The following is a 19704-nucleotide window of genomic DNA, read 5'->3' as shown; positions in this document are numbered from 1 at the left end:
TTTCTAGGGAGAGATGTCATTACTTTTATCTGATTATCAAAGAAGTCTGTTTTCTAACTAAAGGTCAAGAACTCCAGCTTGTGAACCTAGAAAACCTTGGCCAAATGAACCCTCTGGCCTTGTTTCCCCTCTGCTCCTTGCTGAACAGTTTAGGAAGTCTTACAAAGTAGAAAAATATTTAATTTTTTCTGTGATTTTTGAACTTTTTACCCTGGAATCCCCAAGCTGGGTTCCTGACAAAAACAAGTAATTATGTTTTTCCTATTTTCAGCAAAAAGTTAATTGATGGTATTTTTTTTATTTTCTTATTTAAGAAAAGTCACTACTTTTCAAAAGGCTGTATGTGCATAAGGTGAAACATTAAAGTGGTATAAGTGGAAAGTGCTTTAAAAAAAAAGAGGAAAGTGCTTTTATACTATGAAGAATAATATTTCCTGTAGGTTTTTTTTAAAATTTTTATTTATCTACGATAGTCACACACACACAGAGAGAGAGAGAGAGAGAGAGAGAGAGGCAGAGACACAGGCAGAGGGAGAAGCAGGCTCCATGCACCGGGAGTCCAACGTGGGACTCGATCCCGGGTCTCCAGGATAGCGCCCTGGGCCAAAGGCAGGCGCCAAACCGCTGTGCCACCCAGGGATCCCCATAAATGGGAATAAAATATTATCAAATGTTTTTTCTAAAAGTATTTTGATGATAGGACTTTTTTTAAAACTTAATTTATTAACGTGATAATTGATATTTCTATTTTTCTTGTTAACCACCCCTGAGTTCCAGGTTCAAATCCAACTTGATCAGAGTGTATTATCACTGCTGCATTAGGTTTACCTGCTCAAGATCAGTCAATTCACACTAGGAGGTCAACAATTAGAACAACTGATAGCTGACCTGTGAACTGGTCCAGACAACTGGAGGCTACTCACCCTCTCCTCTGTCCTTGGAATGTGTATTTTGCTGTCTTTCCCATCCCAGAAATTGCCCCAAAGACACAGCCTCAATTTAGTAATGTGGTGCTTAGACTATCCGGAAGGTACATGTGACTGAACCCAGTTGAGGTCTATGTATAAACTTTTAAGATGTGGCAGTCAGGTGTAGAGATCTACTGTCTTATAGCTACCCAAGACAAGACTTGTGAGTAAATTCCTTTTGCATATTAAAACTGTCAAACTGAGGTGGTATTCTATTACTTGGATTTCTTCCTGGCTTCTGCATATAGGAACCAGTTTCAGATTACACCTGAATAGGTTGTAAACTCAAGCTCTCTTGAATGTTATTTGAGATTCAATTTGACCAATGTCTATAGAAACAGAAAGCATATAAGCTATTCCCCGTTGAAGAGAACACATAGTTACTTTTCCTTGGCTGTACTATAATTTGTTCGCTTTCTCTAGCTACAACTGAATGATGCCTGGGTCATTTTATTTTATTTTATTTTATTTTATTTATTTTATTTTATTTTTTTGCTTTTTTTTTAAATTTATTTTTTATTGGTGTTCAATTTACTAACATACAGAATAACCCCCAGTGCCCGTCACCCATTCACTCCCACCCCCGCCCTCCTCCCCTTCTACCACCCCTAGTTCGTTTCCCAGAGTTAGCAGTCTTTACGTTCTGTCTCCCTTTCTGATATTTCCCACACATTTCTTCTCCCTTCCCTTATATTCCCTTTCACTATTATTTATATTCCCCAAATGAATGAGAACATATGCCTGGGTCTTAATTATATTTTTATTCCACGTATTTAGAGCAGAGTTTGGAAAGTACATGATGTTAGTACAGGAAGGAGTACATGACAGCCACGAGGGATGAGGGGTGTTGTTCCAAAACACAGTGTCTTCCTTCATACATTCTGCACAACTCTGAGGATCCGAGTTTCATCATATCAGGTGTCACCTCCTGAGGAAAGATGGAGCACAAAGCTCGTGCTTCTACTATTTCCCCCTACAGACAAGGCCATCTGCATTGATCTGGTGCTGGCTGAATTTTAGTCCCTAGCAATGACTAGCCTATCATTACTGGGACAGGTTCTAACCAGCTAGAGCAGGGCCTGAGGTAAATAGGGCAGGTGGATGCCCTTATTGGCTTAGTTACAAATCATCATAGTGGAGCATGGGTTTTGGAGCATATTAGTTTCCACAGAGGTTTGGTTTCCAAGTAAAATAAGAAAGGCTTTGTGCTTATGTGAAGGAATTAAGTTGTCCAGATTATCAGATGACAGGAATCTTCCCTTGTTTGCATGTATTCTGTGTACTCTGCTGGGGAACATAGGGAGGCAGATCCCACCCAACAATACCCTTACTACCATCTTGACTAGCATCTGTCTTTCCTGCTGATGTGAGGCGGAGTCCTTTGTCCTGGAAGACCCACAAGATAGCTGCTGTTCAGGTCACCGTGGAGGTAGGAACACAAATTTAACCACTTTGCTGTTGCAGCCTGGATCTCACTATTTATGTAGTGACCCTTACCAGGGAAGGGCAAGCATTGAATACTGATGTTTCAGAGCCCAGGAGACTTTCCAGTCTCTCTTCATGTTTGCTTATTTACAATTTGTTCTTGTGATCAATGGGTTGTTGGAAAGCTCATTGCAGTCACTGAGTCTCAGTTGCCACATCTATAAACAGGGAATATCATGACCCTATTGAATGGTGCCCAGTGAAGGCACCAAAAGGGGCAGAAATATTTCAGAATTCCTGGGACTTTCTCTCCTACTTTTCCTGGGGATCATCTTCCAGCTTCCTATGTCTGCCCATTGTTACTATTCAAGCTTGCAGCCACTTCTTTCTTAATTATCTATTTGTAGGGCTGTGTTGTTCCAGAGATTCCAGAAGTATGCCACATAATCCACAGTTTCTCAGGCCATGCAGACACAGTACATGGGTCAGAGTGATGATAATGAGCAGGTGTAATTTCTGGATACTACTATGTTCTTAGATTTCTCCTGGAGGGTATGTGGCCTGGTCACCTACAGTCCACCCAAAAAGGACACACAGGAAGCCCCAAAATTTCACCTCTGCCAACTCAACTCCACCAACCTTTTCTGGATGCTCCCCTGAGAATATAGTGCTTTCCTGGGGGATTAGGTATGTAATGTTGATGAGTACACAGACTGCACCTCTAAGAAGCTATGTGTAAGGCAGATAGGTGTCAAGACCAACAATGGGACTAGAGTGTAGAGAGGCCAATAATAGTACAGAAATTTCCCAGAGAAGGCAGTGGTTATATATGTCAAGGAGGTTGTTGAGGAAAGACTCTAATAGTAATTATGTTTGAAATGGGCTTGGAGGATGAGTAGGATCCTTGTAGGGGACACAGGGGGATTTATAGGCAGAGGATATTACATGGGTAAAGATGTGTAAACCTAGCTTGTTTGAAGGATTTCGAGTATTTAGGGGTGTAGGGAGCCATGGTGACAAGGACAGGCTAGAGATTTAAGGTGAGTGGCTTTCCCTGTGTCTATAACCTTTAAGATTACTAATAACACTGAGTTGTTTATTAATTTCCCACAGAGCGTGAACTCAAAGAAGATCAAATTGAAAGTGTCTACCTTGCTTTGCCAACACTCATGGGTGGAGTACCTGGAGGTGGAGCAAGAGTGGCCTTTCTACTGGTTGTAGCTCCAGCTCCTCCCCCTTTTCAGTATATACATTCTAGCCTCACTGAATCATTGCTGTGGGAAGGGAAGCTCTGCACATATAGGCCAGTGAAGACTAGCACACACTGCTGAACAAAAGTAAAGAGAATACGCAGAAGAAAAGTGGCCATGGACCTAATCCCAAGCTTTTCCATGGAAACCTGGCTTCTCCTGGCTACCAGCCTGGTGCTCCTCTATCTGTGAGTAACTGTTCAGGCTCATTGCCTCTGGAACCTTGACTTGGGTTACTAATCAGCATCTACCTTGTTTCCCTTGTCCATTTTGAGGATCAAAAGAGTTAACAAAGGGTAAATAGCTCAGGTGTTGAGTACTTCAAACATGCTAGGAACACATAAGAGGTTATTACTGATCTCACCAGATCTACTAAAGGAGTACCCCCCATACCACAACTATAATTTCTGTAGGTAGGAGGTAGAGTGACATTACTTCCTCTTAGAGATGATCTTCCTATTGACCACCAGTTGGGATCTAGACTAATCAATCTGAATTCAGGAAAAGCAGAAAAGTCAACAGGCCCTGGTGGTCTGGCATCCTCACCCCCTTCCCAAGCTATGGGGATTCATTCTGGAAGTAGAGGGAGTGCCTTGGGTCTTTGTCTCATTCTCTTTACCTTCTGGTCTGTGTCTGCTGCAGTACACATGTAGAAGGATTGGGCTTGTGTCACTCAGGTGGTTCCTGCTCCCCTCCCTCCACCACCAGGCATCATGTACCTAAAGCACCTCGTGCAACCAGACTTCCAGGGTCTAGGAGATGCCTCACATTTCACTTCAGAATAGGCTCTTCCCTCTTTTCTGTGACCCTCTCCTGTCCATCTCCCCACTCTGTAATATGCAGAATCTTTACCTCTAAATGACCATCTTTACAGCTGAGGAGACTTGGCAGATTTCTTAAAATGTTATTCATTTCACCTTTTCCTTCCAGTCTCTGGGAGGGTTAACATCAGTATAGAGATTTCTTTACCCCCAATATGAAATCTGCCAGCTGTCACAAAGACAGAGCCCTGAAAGCCAATTTGGATTTTAAATATGTTTTTGCCTTTATATTACAGTACTGGAGGAGGAATCTGAACATCTAGCATAGGAATTCCTTTCAGTGGTGGGATTACTAGCATCATGGAGCAGGTTGGGAAAGACTTGAGTTTCACAGTGTGGGTAGGAATGGACCATCCATGTCATGTTTCACTTTTTTTTTTTTGTCATGTTTCACTTATGTTTCAATTTCACTTTCTTTAACAGTAGGAAATCATGAGGACATGAACATAGAACATGGAAACCTCATTTTCATTTTCTGAGAGAAAGGTTAGGATTCCCAGGTGTTTATGGCAACACATTTTTTTGTGTGATGACGTTTAAGATTAATTCATGTGGTTTAATTTCATTCTACTTAATAATAGATTTTTTCTGAGATAAGACTTTCCAGCATGTTCTTTCTGAAGGATACAAGAGGGCTATTGGTTCAGCCTTTACTACAAAGATGTGTAAATAACCTACATCTTCTAGAGTGATGTTGAGGATATGAAATTAGTGTACACACACATAGTTCTGCGATATAGGTCATATATATTTTTAAATCCATTGACTGGGAGGTTATTTTAACCTCTCAGCACAGGGGAGTAGTGAGACTGAGCCAGTACTGATGTGAGAGGCATCCAGGTAGGACTGGGGATGGAGCGGGAGAATATTCTTTCCTCAGAGCAGATCTCCCAGAGATTCTTTTTGATCCTGGTTCCACAGGTGGTCATCAATGGATCGCAGGGTTAGCATCTCATCTGCTTGCAGCCAGTTGTCAGGGTTACCATGTAAGTCATAAGTCACAGTGTGTGTGGTCTGTCTGGCAGTGGGGCTGTCACTGGATACTGTCATCACCAGGTAAACAACACTGTAGACTTAGAAGACACTGGTGTAGCCAAGATTCAGTAGCTGTAGACAGTGCCCTCTGCATGCAATGCAACGTAAAGGCAATAAAAATGAATGGCTTTATTTTAACCCCTTCATTTGTACCAAAAGCAATATTAATCTACCAAGAAGAGGGAAGCTGGAAAGAATCAGAAAAATTTTCCTGGCCTATCCTCCATGACATATGGAGCCATGTGGGTCTAGACACTAGACAAGATCTTTCCTTGGGACCAGTGTTGCTGATACTTTCACTCACTTGTTTGGCCTCACCTGGGAGTTCATGGAGCATAGTGAATGTTCAGAAATAGGACTTGATTTGTTGTGGTGGTGATGGCAAAGAGGGGATGGAGGTGGGACTGAAGCTACCCTGGATACTGGTAATTGGTGCTCCTGTGTCCAACTGTTCTGGAGGAAGGATCCAAACACCCATCTAGGTCTTGCTAGGGGCCTCTTCTGGTCCCTCAATACACATCCATTTATGCAATTTGGGGTTTTATTTAATTATGTAAGATTTACTAGATTTGTACAGATTATTTTGAACCTATACTATCTTTCTTAAAGGCTAGCCTCCAGAGATGAGGAGACAAGGTCTTCATTCCAGTCTATGGAACGTTTTATCATTACTCATTTTATGTTGCATAACATGTATTCTGCTATCAATTAGAGGTATCTGGACTTTGGAAGGCCCAATATCGGTAGCTGAAAGCACCTGTAGGGCATGTAGCCATTTCTGCCCAGCATCCTTTCCCATCTTACTTTCCTTATTTGCCTCTATGGGGTTAGCCTTATAGGTCTATCAGGTTCATGGGTAAAATGGTTTCTGGCAGCCCCTTCCCTCAGCCTCTTTTCTTCCTCTATGCTGTCATTTTTTAGCAGCACCTAAGTGGAAGGTTTGCAAGAATCCAGAACTCCCAGTTGTGGGATTCCACACATGACACATGAAAGATGATTGTAGGCAAACCTACCATAGGGAGCACCATCTGTAATGGGTTTCCGAAATAGTTGATGCACAGAGCAAATAAACTAACTGCTTTGTGAGCAACCATCTTGAGAAGAGAATTAGTGTACCAGGCAGTGTGCTGTGTGTATCACAGGTTGAAGGACCAGAAACAATAAGGGGAAGAATGGTCAGGAAATTGTTTCCTTACTGATTCTTTTATATGGAATCATATAGAGCACCTATGGGTCAATCCCCCTTCTCTACCGCTTAAGAGAAGCAGAGTGTCTGACAACAGAGTTGGGTGGAGTTGAAAGCTTCTCACTCTGTATGAGGCCACTGGAGCCCTAGACATAGTTTTCATTGTATAGCAATGAGAATACTGTGGTTGCTCAAGGCCTCCCTATGAAGATAAATTTAAGAAGGACCAGATCCCACACAGCAACAGGTTCTACAAGGAAGGGAAAATGCAAAAGTCTCTGAGTAAGCTGTATGAACATTTTCACCATAGAATGTCAGTAACCCTCAGCTACTGAGTGGATGCAATTAAGTAAAATCTCTTCATCAGAGGAGAGAAAATTTTTCCTCTTCTCACCCAGAATGAGAATCTCCAAAATCATGGAAGAGTTATTTACTAAATAAGTATGAGTGAATTTCCCTCAAGAAATCAGCATGAACTTTTCAGAAGTCCTCAAGTGTGGAAACATCTATCAAATCTTCACTTTAGCATTGCATCTGTGAAGTTTCCAGCTGTTCTTAGCTCTAATCGTCATCATACTGTTTGTGTGTCTCACAGTGGAGGTCAGAAAGCAGATGATGAGTGAATGTAATTATTGCTGTTGGAATTGCAGTTATTATTTCTTGCCTACGTGTTACCTCCCTTCTTACCTGTCCACTTCTGCGGCAGTGACTGAGCAGTCCCAGTGCTTATTCCACCTGTGACCTGGCTTTATCTTTCATTTTATAGGTATGGGACCTACACACATGGGGTTTTTAAGAAGCTAGGAATTCCTGGACCAACACCTCTGCCTTTTGTGGGAACTGCTCTGGGCTACCGTAAGGTAAGTATTGTCTAAGCTCCTTCTTTTGCTTCTAACAGTTGTAAATCCTAGCTTAGTTTCATGATAAAAATGCTCCTTCTCAGGAGGAACTGTTTAGATTTCAGACTTCCCAGAAATGATGTCAAAAGTTCTATCCGACACATGGCCAGATCTACCCCAGGCCATGCTTTTAGCTGTCTGCTTTTAGGAGCCTCAGGTTTTCCCTCGGTGTACAGCCCAGCTCTTTGGTTGATTCAGCACAGGACTTGATGTTGTAGCTTGTGAGCTTTGAAGAGGCTTTTGTTTCTGGCAGGTGCAGATTCACAGGAAGGCATCATTGTATTTGTAGTAGAAGAGCATCAAGGGAGTCCATGCTAGTAGTCCATTAAGCTGTGTATGCTAGAGTCACACTTTTCTATTCATTGTACAAGCTCTGGGTAGCCTTTTCATTTTCTGGGATAGCTCTGGAACTTTAGTTTATTGGGAAGACCAAGATTCACCTTTGGGGAATTTGCACATAGTTGAATTCTCTCAAGAATTGCCAAACCTCTGCAGTTATTTCCAAGCCCTAACTCTCCTTTTGCTAATGGTGACATCTCTTGGGATTTGAGAGGTTGAACCAGAGGTCTCTGCTTTACTTCTCTATCTTCATTGTAGACACCTTCTGGATGAGTTAAACCGGGAAGGAGTTCTGGTGAGGGGTAATGGTGCTTGCCTTGACTTCAGAGTTTAACCTTTGAATGAATTGTGTGTATGTATGTTGTTTTTCATACAAAGGTAGAACCGCTTATACAAAGTCACTAGAAAAAAATGCTTTGACAAATTTATTAAGAAATTAATATACTGAATGGAGTGTGCTAGTGGATCCACAGATTGATGTTGGTGGAGACGTTATGGCTAATCCAGCTCTGATTTCTTGTCCAAGGCCCAGCCCCTGGATAGAAGGTTAAGAGCTTACATCTAGAAGGCCAGCAGGCAGTCTCACCTGAAGGCTGTTCTTTGCTGTGAAGTTCCTTTCCCAGATCTGGGACTTTTTTCTCAGATACCACTTATCTCCTGCTGAGACCCTCAGTGGCCAATTATCATCTAAGACAGTCTTGGACTTTTCCCTCTGAAAAAGCAATAATTTCTTTTCCATTTTTCCTGTATCAACTCCTTAGTACATGCTTCCCTAGTCCTACATTTCTGGAACCTTGTTTTGCATGGTTAAAACATCAAAATCACAGTTGAAACTTAGTGACATGAAGTTGTTTTTTTTTTAAATGACAGAAGTGAAAACTCAGATTAAATTTTGTTTTGTTTTTTAGATTAAGTGTTTTAATTGGCTCTGTTCTTTGTGCAGAGTGGTGGCACTATCCCCTCTTTTTTTTTTTTTTTTGAGGTGGATGACTAGAAGGGTAGTCCACCTTGTCATTCACTCATTCATCTCTCATTTATTCACTCAACAAAGGTGTTAGACTTATGTGAAACTGCTAGATTAAAAGAGGTCACTGGTGTCTTAATATCCTAAATCCACTGAAATCTCGTAGGGCTTATGAGATCAATGAACAGGGTGGTAACTGGGTGTTCAGAGTATGCAGGCCATGCTTACTTTCCTTAGCTACAGTTTTCCCACATGGCCCTGAGGTAATATTTCAGAAGGTTTTGAGATTTCAAGAAAAGACATGCACAAGCCAAATATATCAGATAGACATGGGTTACACAGTCCTCAGAGACAGGGTAAGATGTCCAGTATCTACAATACTAGGAGAGAACTCAAGAGGGACTTGAAATTCTCTGTTCTAGTATCTCTTCTGTTTTCTCTCCCTTTCTTTTTTTCCTATAAGGTAAGGGGTAGTAAGCCACATTTCATGAGATCTAAGTCATTTTGGTCCCTGTTATACATAGGGCTCATTATGTTTAGATGAGTAATATGTTTTGTTTCTTCTTGCAGGGTTTTTCTGTTTTTGATGAGAACTGTTTTAGAAAGTATGGAAGAATGTGGGGGTGAGTATTCTGGAACTTTCTATTGGATAGGCTTGTTGTGATGAGGCCCCTGTGGTATGGACAGTCTCAGTTGAGAGCCCCTTGGGATGAAGCCTAATGTAGTAAAGCTTCTGGAGTCTCTCCTGCCTGGAATCCTAAGTGTCACCAGATGTACAGGTCTAAGTATAAATCGAGCCTGGAGTGGTATAGTGTGGTGTGGGGCTGCTAACAGCCAGTGTGGTCTCTCCCTACATTTCTTTATCTTCTCTGGTCAAGTCCTCATAAACTGCAGGGTTCTGCTGTGTTGGTGTGACCCATAAGCAACATGATGGAATAGAAAGAAGACAGATCTCTGGATCACCCTGGTTCAGCTCACTGCCCCTTCCTATATTCAGTACTTATCAGCTCAGAATGGAGCCAGCCTTACATTCTGGGCCCAGTTCTGTCCTTAGCAAATGGTTCTCATGCATAGCTATAGAGAAGAACCACCTGGAAGAGCTTGTTAAAAATGCAGATTCTTGAGCCTCATCCCCCAGCAACACCAAATCTGAAGGATGTGGGGTGGGGCCCAAGAATCTGAATTTAACTGGTAGTGGAAGTAATATTAGGGTTGTGTGAGATCCTGAAAATAAAGGGTAACACAAAATCATTGTCTCTTGTCCACCCAGGTGTTTTTGAACATGATGGGACAAGGGGAATCATCCAAGAATTATGATCAGGCTGCTAGGAAAGTTGACCTAAGCACCACTTCAGTAACTTCTATCACTGCTTCAACACTAAATGTACCTGAATCCCACTGAAATCTCTGAGTTTTAGAATTACTTTTGGAGATGGGTAGCATTTAGTATAGTGTCCTTATCTGTTTTTATTTATTTTTTTAATATTTTATTTATTTACTCATGAGAGACATATAGAGAGGCAAAGACATAGGCATATAGTGTCCTTATCTGTTTTTATTTATTTTTTTAATATTTTATTTATTTACTCATGAGAGACATATAAAGAGGCAAAGACTAGGCTCCCTCACAGGGAGCCCGATGTGGGACTTGATCCTGGACCCCAGGATCATGCCCTTAGCCAAAGGCAGACGCTCAACTGTTGAGCCACCCAGGCGTCCCTCCTCATCCGTTTTTAGATGTGATCACAAAACCATTTGAGACTCCTCTGTGACATTAAAGAAAGAATAGGGGAATTGTGGGAAATCTTTCATTTTGTTCTTAATAGAAAATGCAGATGATTTATAATGGAAAACAAAATGCCAGAGTAAACCTCATGCTGGTGACAGATTCTTATTAACAGGTCATACTGACACTCAGGAGGTCACGCTAGAATTGAATGGATCACATATAAAGAGTCAGCTTTATATGACAATGTGCAAAATTGGACTTGCTCTGTTGCTATATGATGTCACCTACATGAAGCCCAAAGAACTCACACTTGGGACCCACATATAAGAATAAATATAAGTAATGAAAAGGAAATGTATCTAAAATGAATTGTGCATATTCCCTTGTATTTCTTTATTCTCTTTGTTTTTTGTTTTACATTTTTCTAACAATGCTGTCAAGGACCTCTCTTAAGTTTTAAAATTTATATTTCCTTTCAAATGTAACTAGGAAGCATATTTTAGAAAATAAAGCAAGGATATAATTCATAATATTGCCATCGCTTTTTGAGCATTCCAAGTCTTTTCATTTGTAGACACATCTTCCATATGTGTGATTAGTGTGTGCACAATTTTCATCTAATATTCTATCACATGCCTTTCATGTGTTTGATATATCTTTAACATTATAATTTTTAGTGACTGGGTAGGTGGATTCTCCTTCTTTTTTTTTCTGTTCCTAGATAATTTGCTTGCTTTCAGTTATTTACCAACTTAACTTCCTCTTTAATATTTGATAAATTATTTTAAATGCTTGACATAATTCTAAAATATTTGAAATATTTTAAACATAGAAAAAACTGTGGAGAATGGTCCAGGAACTTATCCACGTACACATGTATACTCAATAAACGTTCTAATGTTATTTCTGAACCCTAATCTCAGAGATTGGATTAGGTACCATGAGGATAAAAGTCTAGACTGCTAGGCATGGCTGCAGCTGCAAAAACTAACATGTTAAGTATAATCACGTCTGTTTTCCCAACACAGGTTTTATGATGGGCGACGGCCTGTGCTTGCTATTACAGATCCGGACATGATCAAAACAGTGCTAGTGAAAGAATGTTATTCTGTCTTCACAAACCGGCGGGTAGGCATGGGTTTATTTTATTTTATTTTATTTTATTATTTTATTTTATTAAAGATTTTATTTATTTATTTGTGAGAGATACAGAGAGAGAAGCAGAGACAAAGGCAGAGGGAGAAGCAGGCTCCATCCCGGGAGCCCGACGCGGGACTCGATCCTGGGACTCCAGGATCACATCCTGGGCCGAAGGCAGGCACTAAACCGCTGAGCCACCCAGAGATCCCCTATTTTAAATTTACATAGTTATTTATAAAACTTTTATTTTATTTTGAAATAAGAATAGATTCACAGGAAGTTGTCACAGGAGGTCCCATGTCATGTAACCTTCAAGCTGTTTCCTCTAAGGTAAGATCCTGCATAACAAGGTCCAAGCCAAAATTGACATTGGTTCTAGCCACAGAGCTTACTCAGTTGTCAATAGTTTTATATGTACTCACTTGTATGTGTGTGTGTGTGTGTTGCTCTCTGAACATTTATATTACATGTAGATTTGTGTATTCACCACCCCAAGGATGTTACAGGGCTGTTCCACTACTAGAAGTCTCCTTCTTACTACTTTTTTTATAGGTATGGTGTGTAACTAGTCATTTTGTTGTCTCAGGGTCTTCAGCAGAGCAAACATTTTTTATTTTGGTAAGGCCAGTTTATCTTCTTTTCCTTTTATGGATTGTGACTTTGGCACCAAGTTTGAAAAATCTTCACTTAGCCCTGAGTCTGAAGGAAGTTCTCCAAATATTTATTTTATATTTTACATATAAATATATAGTTTTATATTTTACATGTAAGTCTGTGGTTTATTTTGTATTAGTTTTTAGTGTTACTTGTGAGGTGTGGAGTTTATTTATTTATTTTTATTTTTATTTATTTTTATTTTTATTTTTTTAAATTTTTTATTGGTGTTCAATTTACTAACATACAGAATAACCCCCAGTGCCCGTCACCCATTCACTCCCACCCCCCGCCCTCCTCCCCTTCTACCACCCCTAGTTCGTTTCCCAGAGTTAGCAGTCTTTACGTTCTGTCTCCCTTTCTGATATTTCCCACACATTTCTTATCCCTTCCCTTATATTCCCTTTCACTATTATTTATATTCCCCAAATGAATGAGAACATATAATGTTTGTCCTTCTCCGACTGACTTACTTCACTCAGCATAATACCCTCCAGTTCCATCCACGTTGAAGCAAATGGTGGGTATTTGTCATTTCTAATAGCTGAGTAATATTCCATTGTGTACATAAACCACATCTTCTTTATCCATTCATCTTTTGTTGGACACCGAGGCTCCTTCGGTGTGGAGTTTAGTTCAAAGATCTTTTTGTTCTACGGATGTCTAATTGGTTCAGCACCATTTGTGAAAAGGCTGTACTTCCTCCATTGAATTGCTGTTGTACCAGTGTCAAAATTTACCTGGACCTATGTGTATGTGTCTATTTCTCATTTTCTGTTCATTGATCTCTGTATCTATCCCTCCCCCGGGTCCTGGCTGTCTTGATTACTGTAGCCATATAGTGAGTCTCAACATCATGAACAGTGATTTCTCTCATTTTATTTTTGTTGGAATTGTTTTAGGTATTCTAGCTTCTTTGCCTTTCGATACAAATTTAGAATTAGCTTATCTATGTTTATATAATATTTGCCAGGATTTTGTAAAACATGACTTAAAGGTATTGATCAATTTGTGGAAAATCTATATATTTACTAAATCATATCTTTCAATGCATGGATGCAATGTGAGCTTATTTAGGTTTTCTTTGATTCTTTTCACCAACACTTGGTTCTCAGCATAGGAAAACCATATGTTTTATGTTTTGTTAAATATACATTTAAAGTATTTCACCTTTTTTGTGATTATAATTCTTACTGTGTTTTTAGTGTGTTTTAATATATTCTTGTTATTATATAGAAACAGGGTTGATTTTTCTGTTGATCTTGTTTCCTAAAACCTAGCTTAGCTTATTTAAGATGCAGAGGTGTTCTTTTTTATATTCCTCAAGATTTTCTACATTGACAATTATGTCACCTGAAATAGGGACACTCCTATTTTTATCTTTCCAATCTGTATGTCTTTATTTCTTTGTTTTGTCTTACTGCACTAGCTAAAATTTCTAGTATGATGGTAAGACTGGTGAGAGTGAACATTTTGCCTTGTTCCTGATGTTAGGGGTAAACATTCAGCTTTTCACCACTTAACTATTTTTTATATATATATATATATTTACAATGAAAACTGTATATATTTAAGTGTGATGTTTTGATTTATATATACACTGTGAAGTGATTATGACCAATGAATTAACATATCTATCACCACCCAGAGTTACTCTATGTGCGTGTGTGTGGTAAGAATGCGTAAGATCTACTTTTAAAGTAAATTTCGAATATACAGTACAGTATTAATAATTATAATCACCATGCAGTATATTCAGGCTCCAGAACTTATCCATCTCATTACCAAAAGTTTGTATGATGTGATTTCTATCTGCCATTTTCCCCAACCTCTGATAACTACCATTCTACCCTCTACTACTGAGCTTGACTTCATTTTTCTAGATTCCACTTGTAAGTGAGATCGTGCAAATCCTGTCCTGTGTCTGGTTTAGTGCTCCTACCCTGTTGTCCATGTTGTCCAGGCTCATCCATGCTTGGAAATGACAAGATTTCCTTCCTTTTTAAGATTGAGTAATATTTCATTTTCTGTATCTATTCATCTTTCCCTTTACATTTTAAAGTAATTATTGATAATGATTTATTATTGTCATTTTGTTAGTCCAGCTGTTTAATTGATCAATTTTTCTTCCTTCCCATCTTCCATTGAAATTTCATGTTGTTTTTTCCCACAACTGTGGGAAAAATGCTTTGATTTTTTTCACTTTATCTTTTCTGTGCCTACTCTAGGTTTTGTTTTGGAGTTATCAGGAAGCTTACATAAAATATCCTCTAGATATAGCAGTCTGTTTTAAGCTGATCAGAACTTAAATTTGTTTAAATCCTCCTCACTGATTTTATGTTTTTGGTATCACAGTTTACACATTTTTATAACATGTATCTAACAAATTATTTTAGCTGTAGTTCCTTTTTTATTTATTTTAATTTTTTAAATTTTTTTAATTGGAGTTCAACTTGCCAACATATAGCATAACACCCAGTGCTCATCCCGCCAAGTGCCCCCCTCAGTGCCCATCACCCAGTCACCCCAACTCCCCACCCACCTCCCCTTCCACTACCCCTTGTTCATTTCCCAGAGTTAGGTGTCTGTCATGTTTTGTCACCCTCATTGATATTTTCACTCATTTTCTCTCTTTTTATTCCCTTTCATTAAGTTTTATGTTCCCCAAAAGAATGAGACCATATAATGTTTGTCCTTTTCTGATTGACTTATTTCACTGTAGTTACTTTTTAAAAAAATTGTCTTTCAGCTTTCTCTTGAGTTACAGGTAATTTGCATATTATCACTACAATTTCACTGTGTTGTGAATTATGTATTTATATTTATCAGTTACATTTATGCTTTCATGTGATTTTATGTTACTAGTAAGTTTTTTTTTTTTTTTTTTTTTTTTTTTTTTTGCCAACTTGAAGGACTCCCTTTGGTATTTCTTATAAGGCAGGCTTAGTGGTAATGAATTCTGTCTACTTTTGCTTGTCTGGAAATGTCTTTATCTCTCTCTCTTTTCTGAAAGCCTTGTTTTTCTGGGTAAGGTATTCTTAGTTGGTATTTTTTTTTTTTCAGCACTTTGAAGAAATCACTCCCTCTATTTTGCTTTTCAAGATTTCTGCTGAGGAATCCACTGATAGTCCCATGGCGTTCCTTTGATGAGCTCCTTTTCTCTTGCTGCTTTCAAGATTTTTTGGGGGGTTCAATTTTTGACATTGTTACTATAATGTCTCATGGAGAAGTGTTTTTCAGATTCAATCTTACTGGGGACTTCAAGCTTATTTCCCAAGATTTCCATACATTTCCCTAGGTTTGGGAAGTTTTCAGCCGTTGTTCCTTTAAATAAGTATTCTACCCACTTCTCTCTTTCCTAGGACTCCCATAACATGAATATTGTTTCACTTGATGGTCCTATAAGGGATGGTCCTGTAGGCTTTCCCCCCGCAGTTTGTTCGTTCTTTCATTCTTTCATTCTTTCTTTTCTTCTCCACTCTGACTGAATTATTTGAAATAATCCCTAGGACATGGTTGGTTCAGACAGTTGGGGGCCACAATATTGGCAACTGCATGATCCTTAGCAGCAAGTGAAGTAGAGGGTTCTTTGTGCCTGTGGTGTCTGTTGGGGTCTTCAACAGCACCACCAGATCCAGTGCCATAGGACTGGGGAAAGAGAATAGTGGCAAGAGTTGGTGCTCTACACACACTTGTCTGTAGGGGCTGAAAGCAGTCTTATGCCCAGAACAGAGCTAATGCCAGTGGTAGGGCCTATGCCAACTATGGGCACACAAGTAGATTTGAATGCCTGAGCTGTCTGTGTGTACTCACGTGGCTTCAGGGCTAGCCTGTAGTGCATACACAGCAGCAGGCACTCATGACTAGAGTTCAGACTGGCATGGGTGTGGGTGTTACAACTTCAGGGGTTAGCTGTAGTCTCAGTGGCAGTGCAGTGTAGTGACAGGAGTCAGGCATGACTTCAGATACCTGAAAGGTACTGGGGCTGGGATGGTGTTTTATATGTATGCCCAGTTACAGAGGCCAAGAGTGGTTGGTGGTATAGATTCTAGGGCTCAGGATTTTGGGGGTGGTGCTGGCTGAGGCAACTCAAGTGAATGCAGATGGGACACAGCAGACTCAGGCATCTGGATCTGCAAATGAGAAAACCTGTGAAACTAACTGCAGCAAAATCTTAGAGGGTGCACAGTGCTGTGCTGGCTGTAGATTCCCCAGGAGCTAAGGCTGCTAGGGTCCTCTGAGAGTGGTACATGGAACTGTGTTTACTCCTGCCACTTCGCTGATACTGGTAGTCCTGCCCTTCTTTGTTCCTAGCTATGTCTAGATGTGTCAGCTATGCCAGTCCCTGGAAGGTTTGAAACCAAACAGTTGCTAGTGCCATGCCCTGAAGGACTGGGGCTAATGGTCGCTTATCCTTCTGCTCATTACCCAAGAAGGGGAATTGTGGCAGATCAGGGAGTATCCTGTTGTGCTGAGCAGTGCTGGCCTGGGTCATGGGGTGATGCAAGCAAAATGACTTTATTTCCCTTACCTTGTTTTTGTATGGTTATTCTTAGGAGTTTTAGTCTACTGTGTTGTTGAAGTTTCTTACTTCAACTTGACTCCTAAGCTCTTAGACTTATTTTTGTTATGGATAGCCATCTAATAGTTGCTCCTTTGTGGGACGACAGAGGCTGATGTGTCCTATTTCATCATCTTAGTGATATAACATCAATTTTTCATCACTGAGGTGATGTTGGCTTTAGAGTTTTTAGATGTTTGTTATTAAGTTGTGGAAGTTTTCCTGTCTTCCTGGTTTGTGAGATTTTTATCATGAAATGGTGTTGGGGATATCCATTTTATTTTTATTTTGTTTTAATTAAAAATTTTAAAATTAAAATTTAATTAATTAACATATACCGTATTATTAGTTTCAGAGGTAGAATTCAGTAATCTATCAGTTGCATACTATACCCAGTGCTCATTACTTCAGGTGCCCTCCTTAATGCCTATTACCCAGTTACCCCATCCCCCCCACTTCCCCACCAGCAACCTTCAGTTTGTTCCCTATAGTTAAGATTGTCTTGTGGTTTGCCTCCCTCTCTGTTTTCCTGTTATTTTATTTTTCCTTCCCTTCACCTATGTTCATCTGCTTTTTTTTCTTAAATTCCATATATGAGTGAAATTATATGGTATTTGTCTTTCTCTACCTGACTTATTTTGCTTAGCATAATACCCTCTAGTTCCATCCACGGTGTTGCAAATGGCAAGATTTCCTTCTTTGTGGTGGCTAAATAATATTTAATTATATATGTATAATTAATCTTCTTTATCCATTCATCTGTCAATCGATATCGGGGTTCTTTTCATATTTTGGCAATTGTGAACACTGCTGCTATAAACATTGGGTGCATAGTGCAATGGCTGGGTTGAGGGTAGCTCTATTTTTAACTTTTAGAGGAACCTCCATACTGTTTTCCAGAGTGACTGCATCAGTTTGCATTTCCATCAACAGTGTAAGAGGCTACCCTTTAAAAAAAAAAAAAAAAAAAAAAAAAAAAGAGGCTACCCTTTCTCTGCATCCTCGCCAACACATGTTATTTCCTGAGTTGTTAATTTTACCATGGAGATATCCACTTTAAACAAAATATAATTTAGAAAGATGGAAGAAACATTCAAGCTGGTTGACTTGATAGGCAAGTCCCAAGCTGAGAAATAGAATTATCTAACTCTTTTTCTTTATGTTCCTTTGGGGAAAGTATAGGGGGAAAGATTTCCATGTAACTACATCATTTCTTCACAATAGCAAATGGATTCCTAATCTTTTTATTGTTAACTACTTTTCTTTTTAAATCACCTTATCAAGACATCTGTTTGAGATGCTCATGATATGGATATGTGTAAAGGCAGAACTGGTCTGAGGCAACATACATTTGACAGGGCTATCTGGCTATCTTCCACCAATCCAATTCTACTCTGCAGTTTAGAAGAATATACAAGCTGTTAATCCTGTGTATTCTCCTGGAGGAGTAGTTTGCTGCCAAATTTTCCATACCACATTTACACTGAAAAGTAGATGGAATATAAATGCTAGAAAGCACTCATGTGGCTGGATAACTCCTTCAGCCTTACAGGAAGCTAAGCATTTGGAATAAATATTGATTAAGCACCTACCATAGAGCCTGCTACTAAGTCAGTAATCACTAAATATTTGTTGAACAATTTCTGCATGTTTAACAAATTTTCCACAACGTTTGAGGCCTTCAAAACTTATGTAGGGCAAAATGTGTTTTGCTTTGACTCCAGTCTTTTGGTCCAGTGGGATTTATGAAAAGTGCCATCTCTCTGTCTGAGGATGAAGAATGGAAGAGAATACGAACATTGCTGTCCCCAACCTTCACCAGTGGAAAGCTCAAGGAGGTAAGAAAAGAAGAGGTTCAATTAGAAAGTTAAGGAATACATCTGGGGACAGGTAGGAAATAAGATCGTAGTCCATTTCTAAGGACTAGTCTGCTGATTTTGGGCTTCCTAGAAATGGTCTTTTCATGTCCTGGAAGAAACATGATAAAATTTGTTATTAAATGTCCTTTCCTGCTCTATGTTTGTGAAAGCCATGTCATTCTGGGACTTGATTCTTGGATTTAACTTCAGATGGTGTTGTATTTTGTGTGTAGATGTTCCCCATCATTGGCCAGTATGGAGATGTGTTGGTGAGGAACCTGAGGAAGGAGGCAGAGAAAGGCAAATCCATCAACTTGAAAGAGTAAGTAGGAGTGCAGCTTCTAGGATTCTAACTCTGTCATGACACTTTCCAGCTGTTGAAAGCCCAATTCCCACTGTTGAGTTACTCCAATGAACAAGCTGAAGTAGACATGTGGTGTTACAACCCCAGTGGGCCAGCCAAGGAGAGGTAGCTTATCTAAAAAGGCAGAGCAGCTAGGAGAGAGAGGGTCTTCTTTTGTGTACATGAGGCAGGATTAATTTATCTGCTTTATTGTCACCTTGGATATCATGGAAGACAAAAATATGTGCTTGAAAAAAAAGGAAACATGATTGTACCAAATCTTTTAGTGTAGAGAGTATGGAATGGTGGTGGTGGGAGAACACTTGGTATATATTGCTGGGAACTGGGTGTGGCAAGAAAGTGATCATGTGGAACTTGGAACAACTTAAACCCCTTCCTGATTTTGTTGCCGATATTAGCAAAATACTAAATATATATATTTTTTTGCAAAATGCTAAATACTAACTCTTATGACTATCTGTCCTTCTTTCAATCTCAAAAGAGAGAAGGCCCTGCTCATGGGAGAGATTA

At 39.5% G+C, this 19704-nt stretch overlaps 1 protein-coding gene across 2 annotated transcripts in view; it reads left to right on the top strand.

Moving 5' to 3' along the window:
• Nucleotides 1-3506: 3506 nt before the first annotated feature.
• Nucleotides 3507-19704, top strand: part of CYP3A4 (cytochrome P450, family 3, subfamily A, polypeptide 4) — a 32427-nt gene continuing 16229 nt past the window's right edge. The window contains exons 1-6 of one of the 2 annotated variants that reach the window (XM_038539354.1): nt 3507-3831; nt 7452-7545; nt 9458-9510; nt 11645-11744; nt 18696-18809; nt 19064-19152. In XM_038539354.1, coding sequence (XP_038395282.1) covers nt 3761-3831; nt 7452-7545; nt 9458-9510; nt 11645-11744; nt 18696-18809; nt 19064-19152 — 521 coding nt within the window. In that variant the 5' untranslated portion in view covers nt 3507-3760. Of the gene's footprint in view, nt 3832-7451; nt 7546-9457; nt 9511-11644; nt 11745-11962; nt 12087-18695; nt 18810-19063; nt 19153-19704 lie in introns of those variants that run through there. The other variant, XM_038539355.1, reaches the window with a different exon arrangement.

The sequence above is a fragment of the Canis lupus genome, chromosome 6 (assembly GCF_011100685.1).
Source record: "Canis lupus familiaris isolate Mischka breed German Shepherd chromosome 6, alternate assembly UU_Cfam_GSD_1.0, whole genome shotgun sequence".
In the NCBI taxonomy this organism is placed as follows: Eukaryota; Metazoa; Chordata; class Mammalia; order Carnivora; family Canidae; genus Canis; species Canis lupus.
This window is presented reverse-complemented; position numbering and strand designations above follow the sequence as displayed.